Source organism: Oryzias latipes, chromosome 12 (genome assembly GCF_053564925.1).
Source record: "Oryzias latipes strain Hd-rR chromosome 12, Olatipes_Hd-rR_3.1".
Lineage (NCBI taxonomy): Eukaryota > Metazoa > Chordata > Actinopteri > Beloniformes > Adrianichthyidae > Oryzias > Oryzias latipes.
This window is the reverse complement of record NC_136248.1, coordinates 3618160-3643340: the sequence shown is the minus strand read 5'-3', so window position 1 is coordinate 3643340 and position 25181 is coordinate 3618160. Positions and strand designations below refer to the sequence as shown.

Here is a 25181-nt window from a genome sequence, read left to right as displayed (position 1 = left end):
GCGCCCATGGTCGCGCGGGGTTCTCGTGAGAACAGCTGTTTGAGTTCGGTTCAGGCGTGCGGACCGTGACGTCACGGACGGGGTTTCCTGGTGAGAAACGTTACGGCGTCATGGCGGAGGCCGGCTGCTGGAAGTCTCTGACTTAAAAGCCCAGCTCCCTGGACCCCGCTGACCCACGGATACCGAACGTGCTGCCGGATCGCGCGGTTGAGAGGAACTATTCGATCCCCGCGCGCTCAGGAAGCCTCCAATCCTCAGATTCGGCCCGGTTTGGCGGATTGGGGCTGCTCCCCCTGACCGGGAGCTACAGCTAACCTAGCAGGAGTGCGTTAGCTGTCCGGAGCCGCCAGCTCGGCGGCTTAACGGTGGAACGAAAACACGGCCCCGGGCTCTAAAGGTGGACTTGGACAGCTACTTTCACCGTGACTCCCTGGGAGAACAAGGAAAGGCCAGGTGAGCTCCGGCGTGCAGGTTCGCTCGGAGACAGACAGGCGAAAAAACGAGCAGCTAGCTCTGCGTGTTGATGTGGTAAAAACCCGCGAGAAGAGCGAGGCGGATGAAAACAAGATGGAAGGGAGCGAACTTCGTTCGGCTAATTTGCCTTTCATAATCACCGCAAACGGAACACCGGACTGCCGGGTTCCGCATTTACTTCACACGTTTGAATAAACATTTACATTCGGCGGCTAAAGGCCGCCCAAAAGCCCCGCTCTGGGAGCTTTTGTTCCGCGGAGCGGCGACGGCTCGCGGCTGCTGCTAGCTGTTGGTCTCGTGCTCCGCGCGGAGTTTAGCGGCGCAGTGACAACACGCACCGCCGCGCTCAGGAGTCCCTTCAGCCCAGTTTCTCCCGCTGTGAGGCGGCATGTTAGCCCTGCTGTGGTCCGGGGCTTTCTCTCCGTGCGGTCCGCCGCTTTCATTGTCTTTCTCCGGTTCAGACGGTCCGTAAAAGCGACGCTCCTCCCGGAGCCTGAACTCAGGGGTGTCCGGGAACGGTTACTCTGTACCCGTCATTCAGCTGGAAGGGTCGCTGTTCGGCTGTCTGCGACCCCAGGCAGAGCTTCATGATGTGGTGGCGTTAACTCAGCAGCTGCGGGGTTCCTGATGCGGGAGAAACACGCGTTTGTTTCTGCGTGTGGGTGTTTGGTGGTCGCGAGGTGTTGGGTGGATGTGACAGGTGCGGTGCAGGCCCCCTATAGGCCGCTGCGGGGGGGGGGGGGGGGGGGGGGCTCGTCCCGGATGCCCAGCATCCTCCGGCCGCCTGTTGTTACCCCTGATTGGGGACTTCTTCTCCGATGCTGCGAGGACGCGCAGCCAAGGGTTTGATTCCCTGTGGTCATCCCCAGATGTGGGTGTGCTGCAGATGCACCTGTGCGGTTGAGGGTTTCACCTTCAGCTTGTGTGACCTCACAGTGAACCATGTTGTCCACAGGTCCTCCAGGTGGAACATCTCACTGCTGCTTGGACCCGGATCTTCGCCATGGCTGGACGCAGTGAGGATGAAAGTGTCAGCAACAGCAGTGGGGGGTCCAGGTAAGCTTCAGTGTGATAGCAGGTGTGGATGGAGGTGAGGGGGTCCCTCACACAGCAGGCTGTAGGACAGCTGCAGGGGAGACACTTTTCAGGAAAAAGAGGGATGATCAAAACAAATATCCCACTCAGACCCAACTATGTTGCTAAAACATTTCTAGTTCATTGTGTGTAAATATATGTGATTCCCAAATCAAAGAAAAGTAAACACGAATACTATGTAGAGTTTTGTATTTTCTGCTGTGATGTGTAACTGTGGAAAACTGTTCAAATCCATACATTTCTGTTTTGTTTTAGACTCTTTTTAGAGATGTTAGATTATCAAATGAAATCAACTTCCTCCATTATTTAAGAAGAGAAAGTGTTGTCATTTACTGCTGGATCTGGTTTTCATTAGTTCCCTCTCTGAGAAAGTGTGTGTCCTCCTTTTTTTTTATCCTCTGCCATCTTCACACCCGGCTTTCCTTCAACCTTTTGAGTCTGTGGATTAGTAACTACATTCTGCGTCTGTCTGTTGGAACGCTCCAGTAACTCGGACGATGATTCCGGTTCTCGGTCCGGCTCGGCCTCCGGTTCTGGTTCCAGTTCCAGCTCCTCCAGCAGCAGCAGCCAATCAGACAGCAGCGACTCGGGAAGCGGCTCTGATTCTGACAGTCAGTCGGACTCTGAAACCGGGGTGTCCAATGAGAAGACAGAACCGCAGAACAAGTCAAACATTGATGGAGCAGAGGTGAATGAGTGCTCTCTTCCTCCGGACCATTTTAGCCTTTCCGGTTCTGTTCTCTGAGGTTTTTCTTTGCGTGCGTTTATTTTTTTTCTTGAGTGAAATTCCCCTGAACCCACCCCAACCTATCACAAATTGAACAAGCTTTGTTGGGCCAAACATGTAAATATCTGACATCGTCTTGAGTGGTGCTTCAGCCGCTCCGTACACTGACAGCCGCTGACTTATCCTAACGCCACAGAGCGTAGTTCTCAAGTCAAGCAGAGGTTTACAGGCATCACGTCGAAATCTCCATATGACTTTTCTGTAGGTTTCGTTTTCCCGATGTCAAGTTAAGTTTTGTCCAAACTGACTCAGGTTTCTAGATGTTTTAAAGATTTTTTTTTTTTTAATTTGCCGTAAGTCGTGGTTTTCCTGTTGAGATGTTTTTTATTATCACTAATGTTTAAAGTGTTTTTCCTCTGTACATTCTCTAGACCAAGGGTAGGCAAACTACGGCCCAGATTTAGTCTGACCCCACGGCCGCCAAACTGGAATTAAATAATGTGATCACCTTTGTCAGTGTTTTATTATTTGTGTCTCCCCATAGATGATGCACTACAAATAAATTGATATTTGTTTAGGTGCAGAAAGTTATCCTGCATTCATGTGGTGTTGAAAGATTTATTGTTTTTCTAACAAAAGTCATTATTCCCATCATTCCAACACCACATGAACGCAGCATTTCTCTACGTTTGTGTTTTCCCTGAGGGACATTAAGCACTAAATGAGAACAAATTCACTGTTTTAAAATAAAAAATCCCAAATTTTCTGTTTAAAAAATTGCAACCCTTGGGGGCCCACGAGTCAAAAAGTTTGCTGCCGCCCCCCCTCGATCTGGGCGAAGATGAGATGGTTCTAAAGTCATTTTCCCTGCAGGTCTTGTTACCTGTTAACTAGTTTGCAGGCTGGGTGTCTAACTTTCCTGTCTCTGCAGTTCTGGAAGTCCAACCCGAGCATCCTGGCGGTGCAGAGATCTGCGATGCTCCGGAAGCAGCAGCAGCAGCAACAGCAGCGACGAGCCTCCTCCAACAGCGGGTCTGATGAGGTTTGTTTCCTCAAGTTCTCTCAATTCGACAGAAATCTGCCCCTTTTTTCAAGACCCAAAATGCTTGACGGTTCCAGTTCAACCGTGGAAGGCGCTGACCCGGTTGGGTGGAACAAAGTGTTATCAAAGCCTGTCAGTGTGCACAGTTTTTGGAAGGTTTAGGTAATGCTAAATATTTACAGTTTGAGACCTGCCACCGCTGGTCGTCACCTGAATTCAGCGAGTTTCCCAGCACGCCAATTCTGACATCATCACTTCAATTTGTTATTGGAGGGAAACTAAGTAATTTCTCTATGAAGGCGAGGCAAATGCCTAAAGTATCTCCACCCACATACTCTCCTGCATGGCAGCATGTCGCTGACTGGTCTGTGTTCTCCAGGACTCTTCCAGCAGTGACAACTCCTCATCCAGCAGCTCCAGAAGGAGAAGACATTCTGGCTCCTCGGATTCTGGATCAGGCTCGGGATCAGGAAGTGATTCTGGATCAGATTCCTCAGCAGAAGACAACAGTAATGAAACCACGTCGGACTATGAGCCCAGTCATGCGTTCAAAGGCAGAAAACCTCCCAACAAGTGAGTAGACTGATGCCTTCAAGGTCTGCAGGGATTCTTAGCGACCCACTCGGATGAAAAGCGTATTTTTAACATGTTCTTGTGGCATTTTTCTGATGATGGACTCGGTTTGCATTTTTGAATGTTTTCTACCCAAATCATTGTGAATCAGGAGCAGACGAAAAAATGCAGTTTGAAAATACGCTGGGTGGGCCACAAGGTTCCTGTTCTGAGCCCTCAGCAGTGCTCAAGGGGAAGGGGGGCGGGGTTGCACCGCACCAACGACTCCCCCCTCAACTAACCAACTCCTGCCGCTCTGCTGAAACTATGTCCTAGAAAACGACACAGGTTTATTGATTTTGGGCTAAAAACGGAACAATCACAATTAAAAGAGCACTGGAAACGATTTGGAAATGGATCCGAAGATGATCGGAGTGGATCTTTAACGTGGAATGAGACTCGACTCATGGAAGACTTGTGCTCTATGCATGTGTCTTCTGTGAGAGACGGCGGGTCTCCTAACTCGTAACTAGAGGGAAATCCTTGAGAAGATGTTTACCTCCATGAGAAAATGAACAGGTTACATCCAGAATGGGAGCTTTAGTGTTGGCGCTCCGTAATTCACCGTTGTCCTACACCTTTTCACCTCCTCCAACAACAGGGTGAATTCGCGGAACGGAAAGAAAAGCGCCGTCCAGAGAAAGAAGGTCCAGAAGCGCTCGTCCTCTGACGACGAGCAAGACGACTACATCAAGGCGGCGTCCGCGGGCCCCCGGCGGCAGGCCACTGTCAACGTCAGCTACAAGGAGGACGAGGAGCTGAAGACGGACTCTGACGATTTGTTGGAAGTTCTGGGTGAAGATGTACCTCAGCTGGAGGAGGAAGAGTTTGAAACCATCGAGCGAGTGATGGACAGCAGGATAGGGAGAAAGAGAGGTGAGGAAAGCAGTCTCCACGTTACAGCTGGATGGTCTGAACCCCTGAACAGCCTTTTTCTCTATTTTCCTCACCAGCTACGGGCAGCGTCACCACGGTGTACGCCGTGGAAGCAGACGGCGACCCCAACGCTAACTTCAACCCCAACAAAGAGGCCGGTGATGTCCAGTATCTGATCAAGTGGAAGAACTGGGCTCACATCCACAACACGTGGGAGACGGAGGAGACGCTGAAGCAGCAGAACGTCAGAGGCATGAAGAAGCTGGACAACTTCAAAAAGAAGGAGCAGGAGCAAAAGAAATGGTAAGATGCTTGGAGCTTCGGTCAGGATCTGTCTGCAGCCTGAAGACGCAGGACTTTTGTTCTCGGGCGCTTCGGGAGGAGCTGCTTCAACCATCAGGCGGAATTTACATGTTTTTCTGATTCATTTGAATCCTTAAGATTTTTCCTGATGATGGTCTCACGGGGATCATGTCACCCAACCTGCCAACAATGGCCATGCTGTGGGTGTGGCAGAAACGTCTTCATTATTACTCCCAGATGGAGAAAATAAAAGAAAAAAACAAACAAACCAAGGAGCCTCCAGGTTCAGTTCAGCAGGAATGTGGAAAAATGAAAACTTGGACTTGGATTTTCAAAAACAAAACGCCTCGACTGCTAAGATAAAAGATGGTTTTAGTTTTCTGACGTCATGGTGTCATTTCCATTAACAACCCAGAAATGACAGCAGTGATGTGGGAAGAGAGAAGCAGCAGCTGCTCACATCTGTCGTGAACCTCTTGCTGGTTTTTCTGACCTTAAAGCCCTCAGGTGTTCTGCTTTGGTGAGGCGTGGTTGGTCCTCCACTCACTTCGCATGTCTCTCCTCAGGCTGAAGATGGCTTCACCAGAAGATGTGGAGTATTTCAACTGTCAGGAGGAGCTGATAGACGACCTGCACTCTCAGTACCAGCTGGTGGAACGAATCATCGGTACTGTACGGCTGCATCGCTGGTGGATGATGTTGGAGCTGTGTAAGCCAGCAGGCCTTTTCACTCCTTTCTGCAGGACATTCAAACCAGAAGTCTGCAGCTGGTTACCCGGATTACCTGTGCAAATGGCAGGGCCTGCCGTACTCGGAGTGCAGCTGGGAGGACGGCGCCCTGATTGGGAAGAAGTTTCAGAAACGTATCGACGACTACATGTGCAGAAACCAGTCCAAGACCATTCCCTCCAGAGACTGCAAGGTAACAGACGAGGGAAGCAAAAGCTGCAGATGCAGCCAAGAGTTCAGCTGCTTCCTGATGACAACATGGTTTCTCTTTATTACAGATTTGTTTTGCTGCAGTTGGTCGACTAATCTGTTTTGGGTTTAGGTCATAGATTTGCACAATCCTTTGAGATCAGATCTAGTTGTTTGTTTTTTTATGCTGCCCAGAAGATGTAAGCCCAGAACGCCACTTGCGGGGTTAAAGAGGTTAAACCTGCTCACCCTGAATTAGTCTGGTCCCTTCCCCATGAGCAGATGTGTGTCTTTGCTGTCCTGTTTGTCTGTGCTCTTCATCTCATCTCTAACGTTTTGTGTTGGTCAAGGTTCTGAAGCAGAGGCCCAGGTTTGTGCCAATGAAGAGGCAGCCATCTTACATCGGGGGGGACGGTCTGGAGCTCAGAGACTACCAGCTGGACAGTTTAAACTGGATGGCTCACTCATGGAGCAAGTAAGTACCTTCGTCTCGCTGTGGGGTCCAGAGACACCGGCCAGCCACTGACCCTGTCCTGTCAGGGGGAACAGCTGCATCCTGGCAGACGAGATGGGTTTGGGGAAGACCATCCAGACAATCAGCTTCCTCAACTACCTGTTCCACGAGCACCAGCTCTACGGACCCTTCCTGCTGGTGGTGCCGCTCTCCACCGTCACGTCCTGGCAGAGGGAGATCCAGCTGTGGGCGCCGCAGATGAACGTCGTCGTCTACCTCGGAGACATCAGCAGCAGGAACATGGTAATGCTGCTTCCAGCAGCCCTGCTCCTTTACCTGCAGCCGCTTTCCTTCACCCACACCTGTCTGTGCCCGAGCAGATCCGAACGCACGAGTGGATCCACCTCCACAGCAGGAGGCTCAAGTTCAACATCCTCCTCACGACCTATGAGATCCTCCTCAAGGACAAGGTGAGCCGCTCCTCCTCTGCTCCTGTTGAGCTTTTGCAGAGCAGCTGACTCCGCCCCCTAACACGTGTGTGTGTGTCTGCAGACATTTCTGGGCAACGTTAACTGGGCCTTTATCGGCGTAGACGAGGCGCACCGGCTGAAGAACGACGACTCGCTTCTGTACAAGACAATGATCGACTTCAAGTCCAACCACCGGCTTCTGATCACCGGGACGCCGCTGCAGAACTCCTTGAAGGAGCTGTGGTCCTTGCTGCACTTCATCATGCCAGACAAGTAAGTGGCCCCCGCCTGCGGTGACTGTCGCACGGAAAAATCTCCTTCTTGTTGAGTGAACCCAAAGTGATTTTAATGCTGGCGAACTCCTGTGGATCAGAAAGGGGTCTGTGTTAAGTCAGGCCTCCCAACGTCTCACACAGAAGAGATCCTCCAGCGTCAGGTACGTCTCGTGTGGATGACCTGCGCCGTGTCTTTCCCCGCAGGTTTCACTCCTGGGAGCATTTTGAGGCCGACCACGGGAAGGGCAGGGACTCCGGCTACACCAGCCTTCACAAAGAGCTGGAGCCCTTCCTGCTGCGCCGCGTCAAGAAGGACGTGGAGAAGTCCCTGCCAGCAAAGGTGGAGCAGATCCTCCGAGTGGAGATGACTGCCGTCCAGAAACAGTATTACAAGTAAGAGCAGCCCCGTCAGATGAAGGAGAAGGAGACGTGCCCTTCTTTGTGTTCTTCATTGAAAGAGTCTTCTGCTGCTCTGGAAGCTGCATGTGATCAGGATGTTCAGACGGTGGAGACTTTCTGCTGATCCAGAAGACCCACTTCAATAGAAATGGGGTTTGACGTGTTCTTGTGGCATTTTTCTCATGATGGAGGACATGTATAGAAGGAAGATTTAGACAGAAATGGCATTTCTGGGAAATTCTCAATCTCAGATTGTTGTGAATCCGGAGCAGACAAAAAAAGGTTGTGTTTGTGACGTAGAAAATATCTGCTGGACACGTCACAGGCTCTGAGCTCTCACCAACGCATGTTAGGCTGAGGGTGTGAGGGGCTGTGAGCCAGTGGGAAAGCACTGAAATGGTGAACTCTTTAATGGTTGATGGGAGGTGGGGGTGGGGTTGCCCCAACGGTCTCACCCACAGCTCACAGGTGAATTTCTAATGAACTCCTGCTGCTCTGCAGAAACTATGTCCCACAAAAAACCACATTTTTCTTCATTTCAGCCTAAAAAGAGTATAATCCTGACTAAAAGACCACTGGGACCGCTTTTACAACAGATCAAAAGGGAGTGGGACTGTTGCCATGGTAGCTCCAGCCAGGGTCAATGTCTGAGTGCACACTTCCTGCTTCTGTGACATCATCATTGTGTTCTTTGGTGCTGCAACTTTAAAAACTTTAAATGCGGCGCACGTTTCCATCGTTTGTCAGAAGCCCCTGTAGAAGACCCCATCTGCCCCTCGCTGTGTGGATCATGCAGCCATTCTTAGCAGAGCTCCTTGTGGTCCAGACCTTGGTATTAATCCTTACCTGCAATTGTCACCAGATGGATCCTGACCAGGAACTACAAGGCTCTGAGCAAAGGCACCAAAGGCAGCACGTCGGGCTTCCTGAACGTCATGATGGAGCTGAAGAAGTGCTGCAACCACTGCTACCTCATCAAGCCTCCAGATGACGAGTTCCTGAGCAAGGTGGAGGCTTTACAGGTAAGCGCTGATCATGGCAGTTTTCTCACAGCTTCACTCAGCGCTCCTCTGAAGATGTCTCAATCAGAGCGGAGCGGCAGAACCTCGTCACACACTCGCCGTGTCTGTCCAGGATTCTCGCCTTGGACTCACAATCACACCAGCTTTTTGGACATTGATGGTTCTGAAAGTTCTGCTCCTCTTGCAGCTCCTGATCCGCAGTAGTGGGAAGTTGGTTCTTCTGGACAAGTTGCTGGTGCGCCTGAAGGAGAGAGGCCACCGAGTCCTGATCTTCTCCCAGATGGTTCGGATGCTCGACATCCTGGCTGATTACCTGCGGAGTCGGCAGTTCCTCTTCCAGGTGAGGACCGCTCCTTAGCAGAACGCCACCTCTGCGGTTCTGGGTCTGACGCTGCTTTCACTCTTGCAGAGGTTAGACGGCTCCATCAAAGGGGAAATGCGGAAGCAGGCGCTGGACCACTTTAATGCAGAGGGATCAGAGGTACTGAAGGGTTCTGAAGGATTCTGCTGTCTAAAATGTAATGTAAATAATAAATAAGCACTTTCTGCTTGTCTAGGACTTCTGCTTCCTGTTATCCACGCGCGCCGGCGGTCTGGGAATCAATCTGGCGTCCGCTGACACGGTGGTCATCTTCGACTCAGACTGGAACCCTCAGAACGACCTGCAGGCTCAGGCCAGGGCTCACCGGATTGGCCAGAAGAGACAGGTGAGTTAGCGCCGCGTGCTGCCAGAGGTGCGAGTGCATGTGGACGGTGGCGTGCGCTGAGGTTCACGGCTGGTGAGGCACTGATGTCATCAGGTCTGCAAAAACAGAAACTCTTCAGAGCAGCTTATTCACTGGTTTACTACATTGTTTCAAATTTCATTTCAACGTTTTTGTCTCAATTACAAAACGTAGCATAGAAAATAAAAGACAAAAATTGTTATTGTTGACTTATTTAACTTCTAAAAGTCTTTGCTCTGCTCCTTCAGAAGAAACACATGGAAGTTCCTTTTCTTTTCTTCAGCTTTGACATCTCTCTGTCTGACATATTTCTGCCTTTAGACCCGTAATCCTCCGTTTAGAAAACGATGATTAGCAATGTTAAAGATGAACTGGAGAGCTGCTTTTGGCGTTATTCTTTATCCGCGGTGTCCCATTCTCCAGGATCCCCCTCTGCCTTGAGGCCGGCGTACTGCTGGCCTCACCTTCTGTATTTCTAATGCCCAAAAAAAAAGACTACATGAGTCACAAACGGGCACCGATGTAATCAGACAGTTGGCAAAAATGAAAGAAAAATGAAGCCATTAAAAGTAAAGCATCTTTTGTGACGATAGATCAAAACGGTAAAGCTGCAGCTCGGTGAGGCACGAGTGAGCGGCGCCTCCCCTGCTGCCGTCTCGTTTATTTAGACAGGTAACTCGTAAATTGGGGGGGGGCTGCTGTTAACCGCGACGCCACGCCCCCTGCAGGTTCATCACCGCGGTGATCAAAAATCCCACACCGTCGCAGCTCTAGTCACATGACTCTTCCAGTTCATCACCAAAATTCAGAGATCAAGACGCTTGTTTGAGACTTTTGCATCCGAAGGAGGTGCTGCAGGGGAGGAGGGGGCAGAGACGAAGAGCACGCCGGCTTCCTTGCCTGGCTGCTACTTTATAACTGAAGTTGGTGCTGCTGCACAGAGAAACGGCTTTAAGGCCCGTACACACCGGGACGAATATTCGCCAGCCGTTTTTCGCCAGCGTTTTTCAACACGTTTTTTGCGTTCACACCCAGGCGATTTTCGCTGACGATGAGCCGAGCGAACATGCAATTTCATTCCCTGACATTAGATGGCGCTTAATGTAAACAGAAATACTCCTGTACACAAGGTGGCGCTGCGCAACTTTACACTTCTCAAAGTCGCTTTTCAGTCAGAAGAAGAGAGCAAGTATTTACGCGCTTGTCAGAATCATACAAAGAAAACATGAATATTTCAAGCACCAGTTGATCCAATGTAGATGGTGTTTCTTTTTGCGGTTTCACAAACCCGTTTCTGTATCCGTCTGCTGTCTGAGGTTTGAGGACCGCTGGTTTTATGAGGAGAAAGCTGTGGTCCAGTCTTTTCTCATCCAGCCTGTTCCTAACTGAAACGTTCCAGTGTGTGGGTTTTCTTTTTTTTTTTAAGGTTCCCTGAGTTCTGAACACCAGTGGCCGCTCTTGGCTTAGAAGCACCTGAACCTTGGTCTGCTGAACCACTGCTCTGTGTCCCTGTAGGTGAACATCTACCGCCTCGTGACCAGAGGCTCCGTGGAGGAGGACATTATCGAGCGGGCCAAGAAGAAGATGGTTCTGGACCACCTGGTCATTCAGAGAATGGACACCACAGGAAAGACTGTCCTCAACACCGGCGCCGCCCCTTCCAGGTGAGTCTCCGCCCCCTTTGTCTAAACCCAGGGGTGTCGAACTCATTTTGGTTCGGGGGCGACATTCAACCCGTCTGATCTCAAGTGGGCCGGACCAGTAACTTCAAAGCAAAATAACCTGCGGTCAGCTTGTTATCTGTAGCTTTGCTTTGTTTTGTCATTCTTGGTTGGAAAAAAATGCCTCAATTGTAGCCTAATCACTTGTGAAACATTCATTCAGAGGGCAATAAAATGCATTTCACTTAAAAAAATGGAAATATTGTTTTCTGTTTTTTAATTTTATACAGCCTGAATATTTTACGTCAAACACTGAAGCAATCCCGATGAGAAACTCAAGAGGGGCTACGGAAAAACATGAAACACCTGCCTAGAATGTAAATGTGCCAATCAATGAAAAATTAAACTAAATTAAACTTGCAAACATTTGTGAACATGAGAATTTGGAGTTAACCTCCTTTCTCTCCTGAAACTCCACCCCACCATCAATATCAGGATTCAGATCCTTTACAGAAACACATTTACTGTCATTCAAGTGTGGAAAACACCAAGAAATGTCCAAGAATCTTTTCCTGGTTGGCTGCCTGAAGTTTTTGGCATCACCTGCCTTCTTCCTGACCTTTGATGGGCGCCATCAGTGATCAGACTGACATCACGTGACCAGTTCACTCCAACATCATCCAGCACAGTAACTAGAGAGCTGACTATGTCATCAGCTGTTGTTGTGTCCATCAACTCCAGAAACTCTGCTGTGACGTTTCTTTAACACCTCTAAAAGATATGCACAGCAGTGTTTATCTGTGATGTCGGTGCTTTCATCAATAGAAATGCAATAAATGACTGGATTCTTCATTTGGCAGAGATGATGTATCTGTAATCCTAATCCTTGACGGACTCACGTTGGCAAAGCTCGTCTGCTTTTGGAGAACAAGACTTCTGCAGCCTTCAGCATTTTTCAATAAATGGTTTGGATGTTTGCTCCAACTTGTCTGCAATCAGGTGTCTGTCACTGCTCCATCACTGACGTCACGCTGCAGTAAATGCAGACGGTTGTTCTTCAGTCCAGATAATAGTTGATAAATCGTCTCTTTTGTTAACTGCAAATGGTGAAACGTTTCTTTATGGTGAGTCTCATAGTGGTGCTGAATGTTGTTTTCTTTGAGCACTGCAACCTGTTGATGACATACCAAATATGCAGGTTTTGCATTCAGCTCCGTGAATAAATAAAACTTTATTTTTCCTGGAAAGCTCAGCACTCCACTTCCACTTTTTTTTCCTTCTTTTTGACAACATCTTTGTTATTATTGTGTCAACACTGCTCATCCTTGTAGCAGCTTAACAGCGGCGAGGCTCACAGGGGGCCAAACTGCAGAGTTGTTAGGTTTCACTTTTGGCACATGCAGAGATGCTGTTTCACCTGTTATGCTTTTTCTTTGCCGCCCCCCCCGTGGCAGAATTTCGCATTTTGGTTATTTCGTTAAAATATCATAACTCGCCACAGGAAGGAACTAGAAATGTGCTTTTCATTAAAATATCCTTATAATTTTTACTCCTCACGAGTGGGCCGGATTAAACCATCTGGCGGGCCGGATACGGCATGTTTGACACCCTAAACTGTCTGTCCATAGATTCTCCTGAAACTCTTTTCTGTGCAGTTCAGCACCGTTCAACAAGGAGGAGCTGTCCGCCATCCTGAAGTTTGGTGCAGAGGAGCTCTTCAAAGAGCCGGAGGGGGAAGAACAGGAGCCTCAGGTGTGTCAAACGGTTTGTTTCCTCATGGGGGGAGTTGGTGCTGCACCTTTCAGACCAGGTGAACCAGTTGCTGTGCACACGTGGTGGTTCTAAAGGACAGATGTTGGGAGGTCTCCTCTGATGCTCCCGTTTGGCTGGTGTGAACGCTCAGCTGGACTCTGGTGCGGTTCACGTCAGTCTGAATGCACAGAGGCAGATTTTAAAGTCTGAACGTAGCTGAAGCTGTTGGATTCTTGCTGTCTTTGATTCAAACCATGGAGTGTCTTCAGTTTTTCCGTCTGGGTTTGACACCGACTGCTGTGGGAGAAACCAACTTGTGTTCTTGTGCTTCTTTGGGACAGGAAATGGACATTGATGAGATCCTGAAGAGAGCTGAGACCCGGGAGAACGACCCGGGGCCGTCCACGGTGGGGGAGGAGCTGCTGTCCCAATTCAAGGTGAGGAGGAACTCTTTGTTCTGCCGCCAGGAAGTGAGGGACAGGTAAAAAGGTTCTGGTTTCCGCCTGAACAGGTGGCAAATTTCTCCATGATGGACGATGAGGAGATCGACATCGACTCAGAGCGAAGTCAGCGCAGCTGGGACGACATCATTCCCGAGGAGCAGCGGCGGAGGATGGAGGAGGAGGAGAGGCAGAAGGAGCTGGAAGAGATCTACATGTTGCCCCGCATGAGGAACTGTGCCAAACAGGTGAAAAACACGCCAAGACCCATCTGCTGTGGGAATTTAAGCGCGCTCTGCTGATGGCCTCCAACGCTCCGTCCACAGATCAGCTTTAACTCGGGTGAGCGCCGGCACGGACGGAGCAGGAGGTACTCCGCCTCCGACAGCGACTCCCTCTCAGACCGAAAGAGGCCAAAGAAGCGGGGTCGGCCTCGCACCATCCCGCGAGAAAACATCAAAGGTTTCAGCGACGCAGAGATCCGCAGGTGAGCACGGGAGCGCCGCGCTCTCTCTCCGGCTGCTGTGGTGAACTCCCTCTAACCTTCTTCTGCCCCACAGGTTTGTCAAGAGCTACAAAAAGTTCGGAGGGCCTTTGGAGAGGTAAGCCTGCCTAGATTTGTCTGTCTGTCTGAAGGCGGCGAGATGCTCAGCCCGCGATCTGCTTCTTCAGGCTGGACGCCATCGCTCGAGACGCAGAACTGGTCGATAAATCCGAACTCGACCTGAAACGGTTAGCAGAGACGGTCCACAACGGATGCCTGAGGACGCTGCGGGAAAACCCCTGTGGACCTGAGAAGACCTCAGGTGAGCCTGGAGGGGGGATCTGCTGCAGCTCAGGAGGTCTGCAGTCACTTGAAAGGTTTCATCAAAACCTCAGAGGTTTTGTGAGACAGCAGAGTGGGAAGGAGAACCTTTAAGAAGTCTGTTTGCAGACAGCAGCTCTGCTCTCTGAGAACACCTGGAGCCTCAGCTTCCTGACTTTGTGTTTGTGTGATCAGGGGGGAGAAGAGGGAAGGTGAAGGGCCCCACCTTCAGGATCTCTGGAGTCCAGGTCAACGCTAAGCTGGTCATTTCCCACGAGGAGGAGCTGGCTCCGCTCCACAAAGCCATTCCTGCTGATCCCGAGGAGAGAAAGAAGTAAGACTGCAGAGGCTGGGATAGAAAAGTCGGTTACACTTGTGTAATTGTCGGAGATGGAAAAGTGTGTTGTTCAGTAACATGAGGGTTCTGGAGACTGCTGCGTCAGCAGAATGCTGAGAAGATGAGTGTGTGTGTGTGTTCAGGTACGTGCTGCCCTGCCACTCGAAGGCGGCCCACTTTGACATCGAGTGGGGGAAGGAGGACGACTCCAGCCTCCTCATCGGAATCTACGAGTACGGATACGGCAGCTGGGAGATGATAAAGATGGACCCCGACCTCAACCTCACACACAAAGTGAGTGCGGAACAAGAAAGGCAGGAGCGACTGGAACGCTTCAGCTGAGGAGGAGAGCGGTCGACCCCTCACTAAAGCTGCATTCGTTCTGCCTTGGTCCAGAGCTGCTGTAGAGAAAATGAGAAACCAGGAGCAGCAAATGTAGACCGAAAAATGAAGGAACTCTGAACCGGTTTAATGGGAAACTTTGAGCAGTTTGAATCACTGGTCTCGTCCAAAACTGTTTTTCTTAACTAAACGAAACGTATTTGGATACAAATTTAAAAAGGAACTAGACGGAGCTGCTTTTCCAGAAGAACTTCTATATTTCTGAATGAAAATGAAGCTTAAAGGGTAATAATTGGAAGAAAAGAAATTCAATAAAAAACGATCAAAGTTGACCATAAATAAAGTGAAAACAGCACAAAAACAAAAAAGAGATTTTTGTGAAAAATGCACCAAGGATTCTCCACATGTTTCAATGGAGGCAGAAATCCTGGAATATCTGGAAAAGTTCAAGCATTTGAAGGGCTAAACGTCGTAGCTGGAAAAAGCTGAACATTTGAATAGTTAAATGGTTAAAAAAGCTGAAACATTGTAGAAGGAATTCAACAGGAAAAAATGGTGGAAGATACTAGAATAAAGAGAGAAACAGGAAAACAGTGGGTTGAAGGCTTTATAGCAGCGCCCCCCCCAACCTTTTTAACGCCACGGGCCGGTATGACGTCGAACAAAGTTTTCACGGACCGGTCTTTAAGATGTGGCGGACGATCATTGTAGCAACGCTACGATAAAAGGGGAACAGTGATGTGGCGAGGCGAACCCCGAGCTTTTATTTTGACATGCATAACATTGTACACAGCACAGGTGTCATCCTCCTCTCCCCTTCCCTCACTCATGGTGCTAAAAAGAAGTACTGTCTATTAAATGTAGCTTTCCTTTTTTGGAAGTCGAAGGCTCCTCTTCTGTCTCCTGGTGGGACGTTTTCCTCTTTGGCAAAGAAACTTCCCAAAGACGTTTGTTGTTTTTTTTTTTACTGGTTTTGCTAGTTCCAAGTTCGGGCAATTTTTCAAAATAAAACATCTTTCAGATTACGAAATAAATTAAAAGGTAGTCATGTAAGTTATTTGTTCTTGCGGCCCGGTACCAAATCCGGTCCGCTGCCCAGGGGTTGGGGACCGCCGTTTTCTACCATTCAACCCACAACAAATGAAAAAGAAGTGGGTCTGTAATCAGATGTTTGTTGATCAGCTGCTTCCAGATGATCCAGACAAGAAGCCTCAGGCCAAGCAGCTGCAGACCCGAGCAGACTACCTCATCAAACTACTGAGCAAGGACCTGGCCAGGAAGGAGGCGCAGAAGCAGGCGGTGACGGTACGTCTTCTTCACCTGAGAGCCGCTGCGCAGTCGACTGGCTCGTCTGCGCAGCGGCTCACTGCTGCATGTGTCTGTAGGCCAATTCACGCAAGAGGAAACCACGGAACAAGAAGAGCAAAACTCAGAAGGCAGTGAAGGCGGAGGAGGTGACTAGGAGCCCGTCCTCAGACCCCCCCTCAGAGAAGGCGTCCGATGATGAGGAGGAGGATGCAGATGAAGAGAAGGTACGGTTGGAGGAGCCGGCTTTGCTGCTGATGTGAGCCCAGCTGTTGTTGACGGGACTTTGCACCTCCAGGAGACGCCGCTGAAGAGCCGAAGGAGCCGAACTGATAAGCTGCTGATGGATGAAGAGGAGGAGGACGAGGAGGAGGAGGAGGAGGAAGAGGACCGGGACTGTTCTTCATCAGGGGAGAGAGAAAGCAGAGAGGAGATAAAGAAGGAGGAGGAAAGCTGTGAAATCAAAGACGCAAAGGAGTCGAAGGAGAAAAAAGACGGCAAAGCTGTGGAGGTGATTCACAAGCAGGAGGAGGTGAGAACATCAGAACCTCTCCGATCTGTGAGGGAGGGGGTCAAGCATCACTCGTTGTCCTGTTTCACCAGAATGACGTGAAGACGGAGCAGCGAGATCGACCTAAGAAAGCCTCCGACACCCCCGTGCACGTGACGGCTGGGGAGAACATGGCGGGCTGTGAGGAGTCTGAGGAGCTGGACCAGAGGACCTTCAGCGTGGTGAGTCAGCAGACGTCAACCTGCCTGGCTGCCTGCGTCAGCACACCTGAGGGTCTGCCTCGGGGCAGCGGGCGCGCTCCTCCTCCTTTTTTTAAGGGTTAAAGGGTTATCCGTTTGTACGGTGGTCCTTAGGCGGATCGCACTGTGCTGAGCTTTAACCTTTCTGTTTTTGTTTGTTTTGTTTCAACATTATAGTAAAATGTTTCAATATTAGAAACATTTTTTATAATTGTAAGAGGGTATTGTTGCCATTGGCAACCGAAGACATCGTAAACCGCTTTAGTGGATGTGACGTTATATTTGCGCACTGGCAGACCGATCGGGTAGTGACGAGGCGACTATTGATGACGTCATCGATTGGGAGTGAAGCGACAAATGTCTCTGCGTGGTGCGTTCACTGGGCTCAGGACAGTAGCGGAACCCAAACAGCCTCCCAGCCCAAGTCAGTCCTCGACTATTTTCAAACAAAACAAAACCGAGAAAACCCCAGAAGAACCGATCAATGTCCAACGGATCGGTTTAATCGTAATCGTGGTCGAACTCAGGCGCAGATCGAGCTGATGTAGTTTTTTCCATATCGTCATCTTCATTTGAGGAGGAGGTTGGCGGATGCAGCCGCCTGCGCAGGCATCATGCCATCTTACTCAGTGACTGAATGATGCATGAGAGGGGCAGGACGGAGGGACCGCTTTGGGTTTCTGTATTTTGTAGAATTCTTGTTAAAACGACACATGAGGGGTTTTTTGGAACTCAGCGATCACAGATCATTCTTGGAGCGTGATCTCAGGATGAATGAGGGAGCCGTTGCCGTGCATGGATGCGTCCTCTGCATCGTTCTGCCGTGCGTGACCGCCTTCTGAATGTTTCAGTGTAAGGAGAGGATGCGGCCGGTGAAGGCGGCGCTGAAGCAGCTGGACCGTCCGGAGAAGGGCCTCTCTGAGCGCGAGCAGCTGGAGCACACCCGGCAGTGCCTGATCAAGATCGGAGACCACATCACCGAGTGTCTGAAGGAGTACTCCAACCCCGAGCAGATCAAGCAGTGGAGGAAGTGAGTGTCTGCTTCTGCCTCTGCAGCCCCGACGCCCCACAGATTTGCTCAGTTTTGTCAAACTGATGTTCTAACTTTATTTTCCAGGAACTTGTGGATTTTTGTTTCCAAGTTCACAGAGTTCGATGCCAGAAAGCTGCATAAACTGTATAAGCACGCCATCAAGAAGAGGCAGGAGAGCGCGCAGGTACGCCACGCCTCAGCGCCGCACGGCCGCCGCTTCTGATCTCCATGGTGACCGTTGATGGTGCTTTTCTTTGCAGGCGGCTGAGCAGAACACTAGAACTGCAAACACCCACAGCTTCAAGCACGCAGGTACAGCCGACTCCGGTCAGACCCGCAGAACCCGCCCAGAACCCAGCGCTCACTTTGCTTTCCCTGCCAACAGACGTGGAGAGGCTGAAGGACGGCTCGCACCACGACGACAGCAGCAGGGACAGCTACAGCTCGGACAGGCACCCGCCGGCGCCACGCCACCACGACGGCAGCGGCGGCGGCAAAGAGCGACACGCCGCCGAGCCCCACAGGAAGAGCTCGCTCCCAGAGTCCAGGAAAAGGCCGTACTCCTACTACAGCAACGGCAAAGACCACCGAGACCACTACAGACCAGACAGCAGGGACAGAGACAGGTGAGCAGCCGGAGAGCCGACTCCAGTCTCTTTAAGTCACGGAGCAGCAGTTGATCAGAATTTAACCAACATTCAGTCAGAAGGGCAAACATGATGGAAGCTCCAATAACAGACTGAACTAGACAAAAGCTTCCAGCCCCGCTCTGATCTTCATTTGTTCCATTTCCAAAGCATTCCCAGTCTTCTTTCAATCATGAGGATGCAGTCTTTAGCCAAAATTTTAAAAAAAGAAGTTGTTTTCTAGGACAGTTTCTGGAGAACACCAGGAATTTATTAGGAATAGAGCAACCCCGCCGCCCTTCCTGTCGCTGACAGTCATCTGTTGACACTCTCTCCTGCTAGCTTACAGCTCCTCAAACCCCCAACCTAACAATACCGGTGCAACAAAAATGGCGACCAATATCAGATCCATCCAGTCTACAGTTCTGATCCAGATTCCAGCTCAGACCAGGAAAACAAAGACGTCCGTTTGTCTGACAGCAGACGATCAGGATGGAGCCGAGCAGGGAGCTTCTGGCTCCGCCCAGAGTATTTTCAAATTCACAAATATGATCTTTTCTCAAACGGCATTTTTTCGTCTGCTCCTGATTCACAACGATTCGAATAAATATTGAGAATTTTTTTCCTTTCTTTATAAAATTCAGAAAAATACCAGAAGAAGCCGTTAAAAGCACACTCATTATTTCTCGTGTGTGTGTGTGTGAATGTGTGCTGCCGTACATGCGTGTGTGTGCAGGTATTACAGTGACGGCAAACACAGGAAGATGGAGGACCTGCGCTCCGGCAGAGACCACCGGCTGGACCTGAAGGACGGCTCCCACTCGGACCACTACTCCTCGCAGCGCTACCACTCGGACTGGCAGGCGGAGCAGCGGGCCTCGGCGAGCGGGACCCGCTCTCCCTATGACTCCCGCTCTCCCATGGGCCACCGCTCGCCGTTCGACTACTCGTCGGACCACCGGAGCACGCCGGAGCAGATCTGGAGCAGCCGCAAGACATAGCAGGAGCTGCAAAGCGGCTCTGCCAGCGGCAGCCTTGGACTCAGAAGCACAGGAAATGCCTTACAGCGGCCGTGCGTGCGGCGGCGGCGCCGCGACCAACACAGCAGAGGCGGTACGGACGGGTTTTGTTACTCGGGTGACCTTTTCCTGACGCTTGAATCGGACTCAGACCCTGAATGCTGCCTCATCTCCAAGCGCCACACTGGATCCTGTTCTGGTCTGTCCCGGCCGCGCGTCCCGCTTGCTGTGCGTCGACTCCGTCACAAAGGTTCTGAACGGATCCAGGCTGGACTCAGGCCCAGCAGCTGAAGTACCTCATTCCCAGCATTTCCTCAGCAGCTCCTCAGTCTTTATTTAAGAGCATATTGATGTACAAAAGCTGACCGGGACGTCCTGGTCTCTGATCATGATGATGATGATGATGACGATGACGATGACGATGATGATGATGATGTAAATGTTCTTTTGTAAAATATTCAATCAGTGGATTTCTTCTCAGGCTCTTGAATTTCTGAAGACTTCTCCTCTCAACTCAGGCTTTTGTGGTTCTCCGAGTTTCCTGGTGATCGCTGTCGGAATGTAATTTAAAGGGAACGCCGGCGGTCTGTGCCGACTTTGTCACCCGTGCGGGTCAGAACCGGCCCGCTCCTCCTCAGCAGAATCAAACTAGACTTTTTACATTATTTTCATTTCTTTTTATTTTCCATGTAGGCAATAATGATGTTTCTATGCAGCCAAGTATGTGACCCGCAGACCTGAAGGAAGCGGCTGCTGTGGTTCACAACCTGTACAGACTCTATATTTCCAGATGAATTTACACTGAGAGTGCATGACTTTTTATCAGCTGTTTTCTATAGTTGTTTATCAAACATTAAAATCAGTCACTGTACTCGAGGACAGGCGCCGCCTCTTCACTCCTGCTCACAGCCGACAGAACCTCTCGGCCCGTACAGCTGGGAAAACGGAGAATCCGCCCGCTTCCTCGTTCTGGACATCTGGAAAAAACATGGATCCTCGTCGGTGATCTTTTATTTTGAAAAACCTCACTCAGTTTCTCTCTTTTGGAACAGCGGGTTTCTCTTTTGGAACAGCGGGTTTTAACCTTTGTGCTATCTTGTGGGGTCCAGACGACTGGACGTCTGCACAAGGGGTCGTCTGGACCCCACAAGATAGCACAAGGGTTAAGGCCTGATTAGATCACCAGCAGGGGGCAGCAGAGAGCAGATGTTGGTCTTCACCCTTCAGAAACAAAAGAAGTCCAAACTTCTTTCATCCCAAAAGCTAAAAAATAGAATCTAGAAAGCTGAAATTAAATATAATTCTCTCAGAGGATGATGAAGATGCACTTACTAGCTATTTGTGAGAAGGTTTTCTGGTGGAAACGGAAGGTTCCTTGTGGTACCAGTGGCTGTTCAGCTGTGCCCAGATTCTGTCAGGAAGAGCTGACAGAATTTTCATGAAAAACAAAAGTTACTAACAGTAAATGAGAAGAAACACAATTTCAATTAGTTTAATATTTATTACTCCCCAAAGTTAAGGCAATGAACCCAAAACCAAAGTGGACCATGTCACTAGCGGGTATTTCAACCGTCTGCTGCAGTGACAGCTTGTCAAGCTGACGTCTCATGCTCCTCACTAGATTCATGATGCTGTTCCCCTTTTTCATGAGTGCTTCCCGCAGTTCTGCAGGTCCCGTGGGGGTCAGATCATCCAGTCTCCACTCCAGGTTGTCCCAGGTGTGCTCTATGGGGTTCAGGTCAGGAGTCATTGCTGGCCAAACCATATGAGGCCACGCCCACTTCCTGAAGTCCAGCTGTGAGAATCCTGGCATCATGTGGCGGAGCGTTATCATCCATGAACAGACAGTTGGGGGTGTGCTGGTGGAATTGGGGGATGATGATGATTCTATGACGTCTCTGAGGTCAAACCTGCAGTGACTGGAACTTCTAAAAGAACCAGATCAGTTTGGATATGACTGGTGATGCCTGACCCGACGGTTGCACCTCCTCCACCAAAGCCAACCCAGAGGACCATGTTGACCTCGGCGTATCGCTCACCTCGCCTTCTCCAGCAACCCTGACCACCATCATTTCTATGCAAGGTGACACTCAGTGAACACCATAGAAGGTAGACCAGTGCTGCATTGTCCAGGTCACATGGTCTTATGTCCACCGTAAGCATTCAGGCCGGTTTTTTGGCATCAGTGGAGTCACCTGCAACAGTCGTCTGTCATTCCGGTCAAAGTGGTGGAGTTGGTTAACCCTTGTTCTATCCTAGGCACTTTAACATTGGGAGTGGGTCATCTAGACCCACTACACAGTGCTCTGAACCTTTTTTCTTCAATGATTTGTGATCTTCACTGGTGTCCATGGATTACATGAAATCTTTCCACCTTTATCCACCTTTGTCATGGTAGGGAGAACACGTCAATGTAAGGGTGGGGTCATCTGGACCCCACAAGAAAGCACAAGGGTTAATGTTGGTTAGTCTGGAAATCCTAGTACGCCTCACATCTGGTAAACGGGCCTGCAGCTGTGTGGTGTTTGTAAAACCATATCTGAGGTCAGAGGTCAGAGGTTCTGGTCATAGCTGCGGTCTGTCACTGGGGGGGGGGGGCTCCACTCCTGGGTCTGTCACAAACTCTGGCAGTAGTTCAGAGTCTTGATGCAAGTCTGCTGATGACACATTTCACCTGCAACATCTGACTGTCTACTACTAGCCTGAAGGGACTGTGGTCAGGTGGCGCTGCTCGTTTGTCCAGCGGCATTTTGGATGATGTCATCAACAACCAGAGCTACATTACAAAGTATTGAAGTGAACTTTTTTATTCACTGAAAAGTTATTTTTTGTACCAACGTATAAATAAAGTCTTTAAAAATCAAACCATGTGATTTTTATTAGAAATCAAATTGACTAAAAAGTCAAAAGTTCAAAGATGTCCCTTGTGACCTTCAACTTCATCATCACTCATGGCGTGGACGTCGTTTACATGCATCTTCTGAGCTCTGGCTTGAAAACAAACATGAATAAATGTTTTTGCTGCTTCAGGACACCAGAGGATCAGTGTGTTTGTGCAGGAACCACTGACACGTGCACGCCATTCACAGTTTTGTGCACAGTTTTCCAAATGTGAACCCGACTGATCCAGCTTTGGTTCAGGTTGAGTTTCTGAGTCCGTCAGCTGAACACGTGTCCGTGCATACGTGCATGTCCGTGCACGTATACCATCAGCTGGGTTTTTGGGTGCTGAGAGTGTGCACGTGCTGTGCACGGTTCAGGATCAGTGGACTCTGAAGCTGTAAAGGGATGGTTCCACCCAAACCTTCTGTTGGTTCTGTTGGCGAATCTGGAGGCCTGAACAGCTGCCGAGAGCAGTTGAAGCTCAGGCGGCCCCCACGCCCTGCGGTCACACGTCCCCCCCCCCCAAACAGAAGCCAAATTGCGCAGATGGCTGCAGTCCGGGCCTCCAGTGTTGGGAAAGCTGCCTTTCTTTACGCAACTCTGACTTGTGGTGGGATTCCCCCCGGCTCAGAGTTGGGACATCTGCCGGAAGGAGGCCAGCCACAGTGGGGATGTTTCTGTGTGTGGGGGGGCTCAGCAGCAGCAGAACAAAGCCACAGGGCGCCTGCGGGCAACCGTCGGACAGGGCCTCAACTGTCTGCTGTCAGGTTATATCCTCTGAAGCTGCAGGGCCTGGAGAACGCCTGAACATGGAGGTGTGTGGGGGGGAGGGAGGGGGGGGCCTTTTCCCCACAAACGTGTCTTGGGGCGGGGGGGGGGCTTAGGGAAAACAAATAAAAGTCACCCGAGTCCGGCTCCAGCAGCTGCAGAGGGAACTCAGAAGGTCTGCTCAGAAAACTGTCCAAAAAGCCCACATCAGCGGCCCTCCACCTCCGTGCTTTGCCATGCATTTTCCGTCACGGGGTTGCTCCACAGAAAATCAACTGGAGGTCCGTAAACTCAACCAGAATAGATTATAAATTTAAGGATTTTTATTGGATAAAAAAAATACAATAGAGTCACTTAACTCTGACGTAACCCTTGAGCTATCATAGATACTTTAATGTTGGGAGTTGGGTCATCTAGACCCACTAGACAGAGCTCTGAACCTTTTTTCTTCAATGATTTGTGATCTTCACTGGTGTCCATGGATTACATGAAATCTTTCCACCTTTATCCACCTTTGTCATGGTAGGGAGAACACCTCAATGGAAGGGTGGGGGCATCTAAAGATAGCACAAATTAAATTACTGATGCTTTGAAACCGTCCAACGTGACTCTGGGAGGCTTTTGTTTTGAAAAGAGGTCATGTGAACCTCTGTCAAGAGTCATAAACTTTTTCATATTTTATACACTCCAGCATAAACACACATACATGCACACACTCACACCCTCACAAACACATGCATTTCACAAAGAAGGTGGGATCTCGGACCATCTGTCCCCCACCCCATCCCAGGTAGGGGGTACCAGGCGGGGGTCTTGGTGTGGGGATGGATGGGCACTCTCCCACCTTCTTTTTACATTCCATCATCCACCTTAGAAGAACATAAACACTCACCTGAGCACAGGTGTTAGCTCACCTTTGCACTAATAGTTTGCGTTATTGAATGAAATATTTCACACTGCTTTAAATGCATACGTATGCATGTGTGAACATTATTTGTATTGTGTACATGTTGACGTGAACATTTTTGGAGCCAACAGGTATGATTATAACATTTGAGTGTGTGTGTGGACAGGCCCCACCCTTAGAGATTTGTATGCATTGTGCTATCTTAGATGACCCCCCCTTCCATTGACGTGTTCTCCCTACCATGACAAAGGCGGATAAAGGGGGAAAGATTTCATGTAATCCATGGACACCAGTGAAGATCACAAATCATTGAAGAAAAAAGGTTCAGAGCACTGTCTAGTGGGTCTAGATGACCCAACTCCCAACGTTAAAGTGCCTAGAATAGCACAAGGGTTAAAAAGATGAGAGAGGCCTGTAATTTTCATCATTGGTATTCCTCAACTATGACAGACAAAATGAGAAAAACAAAATCCAGAAAATCACATTGTCTGATTTTTAAAAAATTAATTTGTAATTTATGGCGGAAAGTAAGTATTTAGTCAGTAACAAAAGTATATTTTGGTCAAATGCAAGTGTTTTTATAAGTAATTTAAAGGTGAGTGGAAAGTAATCAGTTATTTGTATCTGCTCTCCTTTTTATATTTTCTCATGTTCTAACATTTCCCTTTTCTTGGGTTTTTGTTCAGGCTGGCTGTGACCCCGCCCATTCACCTGTAGATCCTGTTGAGCAGTCAGACTGCCTGGACTTTGCTCGTTATTATCTCTGTGCCCATACTGTCAGCTTGTCTAGTGTTCTTCTGACATTTAACCCCGTTTCTATGGACCTTTGAGTTTATTAGTTTGGGTTACTACATATGAACCTCACTGTAATGATTATAACCATCCAGCAACTTGTTTTCTTTTCCGTCCGGTCCAACACAAAAGATTTTCAAATATGTTTAAAATGAATAAAGTTTTGCCTCGATCACAAGAGGGGTTTATTCAGACATACCTCTGGTTTGTCAGAAGATTCATAACCCCTGTTGTTAAAGTAAAATATGTCCAACCTAAGAGGCCTTCAGCTCTCCTCTGTTTGCCCATTTCAAACGAAATTCTGACAGATAAAAATCTCCTCTAGGCGGATTAAACTCAGGAGCTCAAAAGAAGAAAATCAGGCTCAGC

At 49.4% G+C, this 25181-nt stretch overlaps 1 protein-coding gene across 1 annotated transcript; it reads left to right on the top strand.

The window, feature by feature from the left end:
• On the top strand, positions 1-20338 carry chd1 (chromodomain helicase DNA binding protein 1). Its single transcript, XM_011482094.4, has 36 exons — positions 1-453; positions 1430-1530; positions 2056-2257; positions 3228-3338; positions 3718-3911; positions 4552-4826; positions 4904-5129; positions 5696-5796; positions 5873-6051; positions 6398-6522; positions 6588-6804; positions 6882-6971; positions 7054-7244; positions 7451-7639; positions 8508-8667; positions 8855-9007; positions 9077-9148; positions 9225-9374; positions 10908-11056; positions 12709-12805; positions 13147-13242; positions 13317-13493; positions 13572-13732; positions 13806-13847; positions 13918-14051; positions 14246-14384; positions 14531-14681; positions 15912-16034; positions 16115-16261; positions 16333-16566; positions 16638-16766; positions 17636-17814; positions 17902-18001; positions 18078-18129; positions 18203-18443; positions 19180-20338. The coding sequence occupies exons 2-36, from the start codon at positions 1478-1480 to the stop codon at positions 19442-19444; spliced, it is 5304 nt and encodes a 1767-aa protein (XP_011480396.1). The 5' UTR covers positions 1-453; positions 1430-1477; the 3' UTR covers positions 19445-20338.
• Positions 20339-25181: the final 4843 nt, after the last annotated feature.

Bases quoted from the DNA above. Each gene is read 5' to 3' on its own strand.
- chd1 (XM_011482094.4), top strand. From the start codon at position 1,478: ATGGCTGGACGCAGTGAGGATGAAAGTGTCAGCAACAGCAGTGGGGGG. The intron at 5,130-5,695 runs GTAAGATGCTTG...GTCTCTCCTCAG, and splicing joins GAGCAGGAGCAAAAGAAATG to GCTGAAGATGGCTTCACCAG. The intron at 13,243-13,316 runs GTGAGGAGGAAC...CCGCCTGAACAG, and splicing joins AGCTGCTGTCCCAATTCAAG to GTGGCAAATTTCTCCATGAT.